At 39.8% G+C, this 3,497-nt stretch overlaps 1 protein-coding gene across 1 annotated transcript; it reads right to left on the bottom strand.

Annotated features, from left to right (window-relative positions):
- Positions 1-1,211: 1,211 nt before the first annotated feature.
- Positions 1,212-1,702, bottom strand: LOC100518801 (pro-opiomelanocortin-like). The gene has a single exon (XM_003130578.2). The coding sequence runs from the start codon at positions 1,700-1,702 to the stop codon at positions 1,313-1,315; it is 390 nt and encodes a 129-aa protein (XP_003130626.2). The 3' UTR covers positions 1,212-1,312.
- Between the last annotated feature and the right edge of the window lie 1,795 nt (positions 1,703-3,497).

Below are 3,497 nucleotides of genomic sequence, written 5' to 3'. Positions count from 1 at the left end.
CTGCTCACTCATGTCATAAATAATACTTATGACTGCTGTGTTCTAAGCAAAGTGTTAATGATAAACATTGCAGTGATACAGAATTTGGAGTGTCAATAACATGTATAGGTCAACTTTTTATTGCTAATTGGATATATTGATAAAGATTATAGAAGAGAAATGTGGGGCTAAATTTAAGAATTTGCAGAAGTTTAATGTTGATTACAGATTCAGATTAGGAAAATTGCTTAGGAGGAGTAGTTGAGATACTTTTATCCCACCATTTAATATTTTTTCATAATTTAAGAAATTCCAAAGTATAATATAAGTGAAAATTATTAGTTTCTCAGCTTCCAATGCATTGCCCTAGGGCATAGACTGTGACAAGTGTCCATTATGAGGAAGCTACAGATTGACTCTCTTCCATTCCACCTTTATTCTAGGGTGCTTTTCTTTTTTCCAAATTGTGTTTTTTTTCCCAAACTGTTGAAGCTAGAGTTTAGGGATAAAAAAAGTTCCAGAACTGTATGCACTCTTGATTTCTGGCAGTTAGAAGTGGAAGAAAGTGTTGTCTTCCCACTTCTGTAGGCTGTTTTTCTGTTGACTCTAAGGAAGCTTCTCTATTTAACAACTTCTAGCCATTAAGAAGGAAAAATGGAAGGACAGAAAGTAAATATTTCTTCCTAGAGGCATTGAAATGGAGCAGCAAGCATCACTTCTCACATCTCATAGGCCAGAACTTAGCCACCCATTTTCACAGGTTTTCCAGGACAAAGCTGTGTTGAGCTTGTCATGAGCCAAATAGATCACAGGGGATGGTATTATTGCAGAAAGAGTCAATAGATACTTGTGAACTATCAGCAGATGCATTAGCAGCAGATTTTTTTTTTCCTGATAATCCAATAATACCAGAAACATGGATGCTGGAATACAGCCCAGCAGTGGGTCTGTTAATGGTTGCTGTGACCTTCAGTTTCCATCCCAAAATTGACAGTAGTGCAAAGCACAGTTTCTACTGTTTGGTGGGAATGGCTGTAGTTTATTACCAGACTAGTTCTATGTGGTGGTTAGGGCATTGCTCCTGGCTGCTTTGCCTCAGGTCTTCATTGCCAACTCTCTCTGTGAAATACACAATACCCCCCCCCCTTTTTTTTTTTTTTGAAACTTGAAAGGTTTTATTTCTTAACTACAGATAAGAGGTGGGATATCTGGCACCCAAACAGCCTGAGCACGTCCTCACCGGGGCTGGAGGTGGCAGGAGGGCCGGTGAGGAGAGAAGGCTTTGAGCTTTGGGGTCAGCTTCCAGGGTGAGAGGCACCTGCCCCCTGTGCCCTCACTGGCCCTTCTTGTGGGTGTTCTTGATGATGGCATTTTTGAACAGCATGACCAGGGGCATCTGGCTCTTCTTGGAAGTCATGAAGCCGCAGTAGCACTTGTCCTTGGGTGGGTTGCCCCAGTGGAAGTGCTCCATCTTATAGGGCCCTTCGTCCCTCTTCTCAGCCGCCTCAGCCTCAGCCACCAGCCCATACTCCAGCTTGGCCCAGGTTGCCGTGCCCACAGCCGAGGCCTCAGGGTCCTGTGCTGGCTCAGGCAGTGCCCAGATCAGCTCCCTCCTGAACTTGCATGGGAAGGCCTTGGCCAACTCGTCCTCAGCACCGTTGGGGTACACCTTCACCGGGCGCCACTTCTTGCCCACAGGCTTACCCCAGCAGAAGTGCTCCATGGAAGTGCTCCTTCACCCACTGCCACCTCCTTCTCCTCACACTTCTGGCCCATGCCACCATCACTGCTGCTGCCATTCCGGCAGCCAAAGCAGTCCCAGCCCACAAGAGCATTTTAATGAACTCATTATCTGCTTAAAGCAGCTGGATCCAGCCCTTCTCATGACTTAAGAATTCTGACTGTCAAAATTATGCAGACAGATGGCAAGAGATCCAATAACAGAATCTAGAGGAATACAGCATTTTACCCCCTAAGGAACATTAGGTATAAGGAATAGAAATCCACTCTATTGTGCAATCTTTGAGCTTGTTGAATGGGATCTCTGAGAAAGACAATGAATAGCACCCTACAAAGCATTTTCATGTGATTACTATGGATTACTATGGATTAACATATTTATAAGTAGAAAGTGTTCACAAAATTCGAGAAGATATTTTTAAAAGTTACTCTTTTGTAAAAAATGGGGGTGTGGATCCCAAAACATCAATAACTTTAGTTTTCATTAGAAAAATGGGGAAAAATTGGGGAAAGCAGTATTTTCCCCCAACAGATATGGAAATAGTGTGGCCAGAAACAGATTAAGAGTTATAATAAAAGAACAAACTTCTTTTCCTTACACAATACAGAGAGAAAGCTATAAACAAAAGAATGGGATTTGAGAAAAAGTTGCATGCAAAATGCAAAAGAAAAATCTGATAAGACATTCTTAAAATCTGTAAAACTTTCTTAAAATCCATTCATATGTTTTTGTTTTTGTTTTTTTTTTTAGGGCCACAACCGTGGCATAAGGAGGTTTCCAGGCTAGGAGTCCAATCAGAGCTGTAGCTGCTGGCCTATGCCAGAGCCACAGCAATGCCAAATCTGAGCCATATCTGAGACCTAACTACTGCTCATGGCAATTCCAGATCCTTAACCCACTGGTCCAGGCCAGGGATCCAACCCATAATTCCTAGTCAGATTAGTTTCCACTGTGCCTCAATGAAAACTCCCCATTCATACATTCTTGATATGATAAAATTTTTTAACGTCTGTTTCATACTCAAAAGGAATTTAAATGACCACAGTGATCAAGGATGAAAAATCAGAACTAAGGAGATGAAGCATTAGGAATAAAATAACTAATCAAATCAATGCAACACCAAGCAAACCATTGGCTTAAAATATTCACAACAAATTAAAAGAAAAAAATAGAATTGTATAAAAGTATGAGGTACAAAGAATGAAGTTTACTTAACATCTCTGAAATAGATATTAAAAGGAAATTAAATATTCTGTCTATTTAACATACAAATGTGTTAAAATATTAAACATATCAATATTGACTTTAACCTTATAAATAAAATTCATATGAAATAACTTTCATTCATCTCTACTTTCTCTTAATTTTTTTCTGGAGTTTGCTGGTAGCTTAGTGGGTTAAGTATCCAGTATTGCTGCTGCTATGACACAAGTTTGATCCTGGCCCAGGAACTTCCATATGCCATGGGTGTGGCCAAAAAATAAATTTAAAAAAAAGGATTTTTTGTGATTTTCAATATTACATTTGGATTGAGAGGGAGAAAGAAACATCAGCCATAAATTAATGCAGTGAATAATGAGAACTGAAATGTCCTCATTTGGAAAAGGGATAGAATATAAAAGACATCAAGATCTAGTTTAAAACCTTTCTGAACCCCTGAATAGGTCTTTTTCATTTCCCTGATTGCAAATTTAAAAACCGTCTTTCTCAGACCTCTTTCTGATTGAAGTACCCAGAATTGGAGCCAGAATCACCTAATCAGTTGTATAGGCAATGC

The sequence above is a fragment of the Sus scrofa genome, unplaced genomic scaffold, assembly GCF_000003025.6.
Source record: "Sus scrofa isolate TJ Tabasco breed Duroc unplaced genomic scaffold, Sscrofa11.1 Contig1500, whole genome shotgun sequence".
NCBI lineage: Eukaryota > Metazoa > Chordata > Mammalia > Artiodactyla > Suidae > Sus > Sus scrofa.
The sequence above is the reverse complement of the archived record's forward strand: the minus strand, read 5'-3'. Positions and strand labels throughout refer to the sequence as shown.

Bases quoted from the DNA above. Each gene is read 5' to 3' on its own strand.
- LOC100518801 (XM_003130578.2), bottom strand. From the start codon at position 1,702: ATGGAGCACTTCTGCTGGGGTAAGCCTGTGGGCAAGAAGTGGCGCCCG.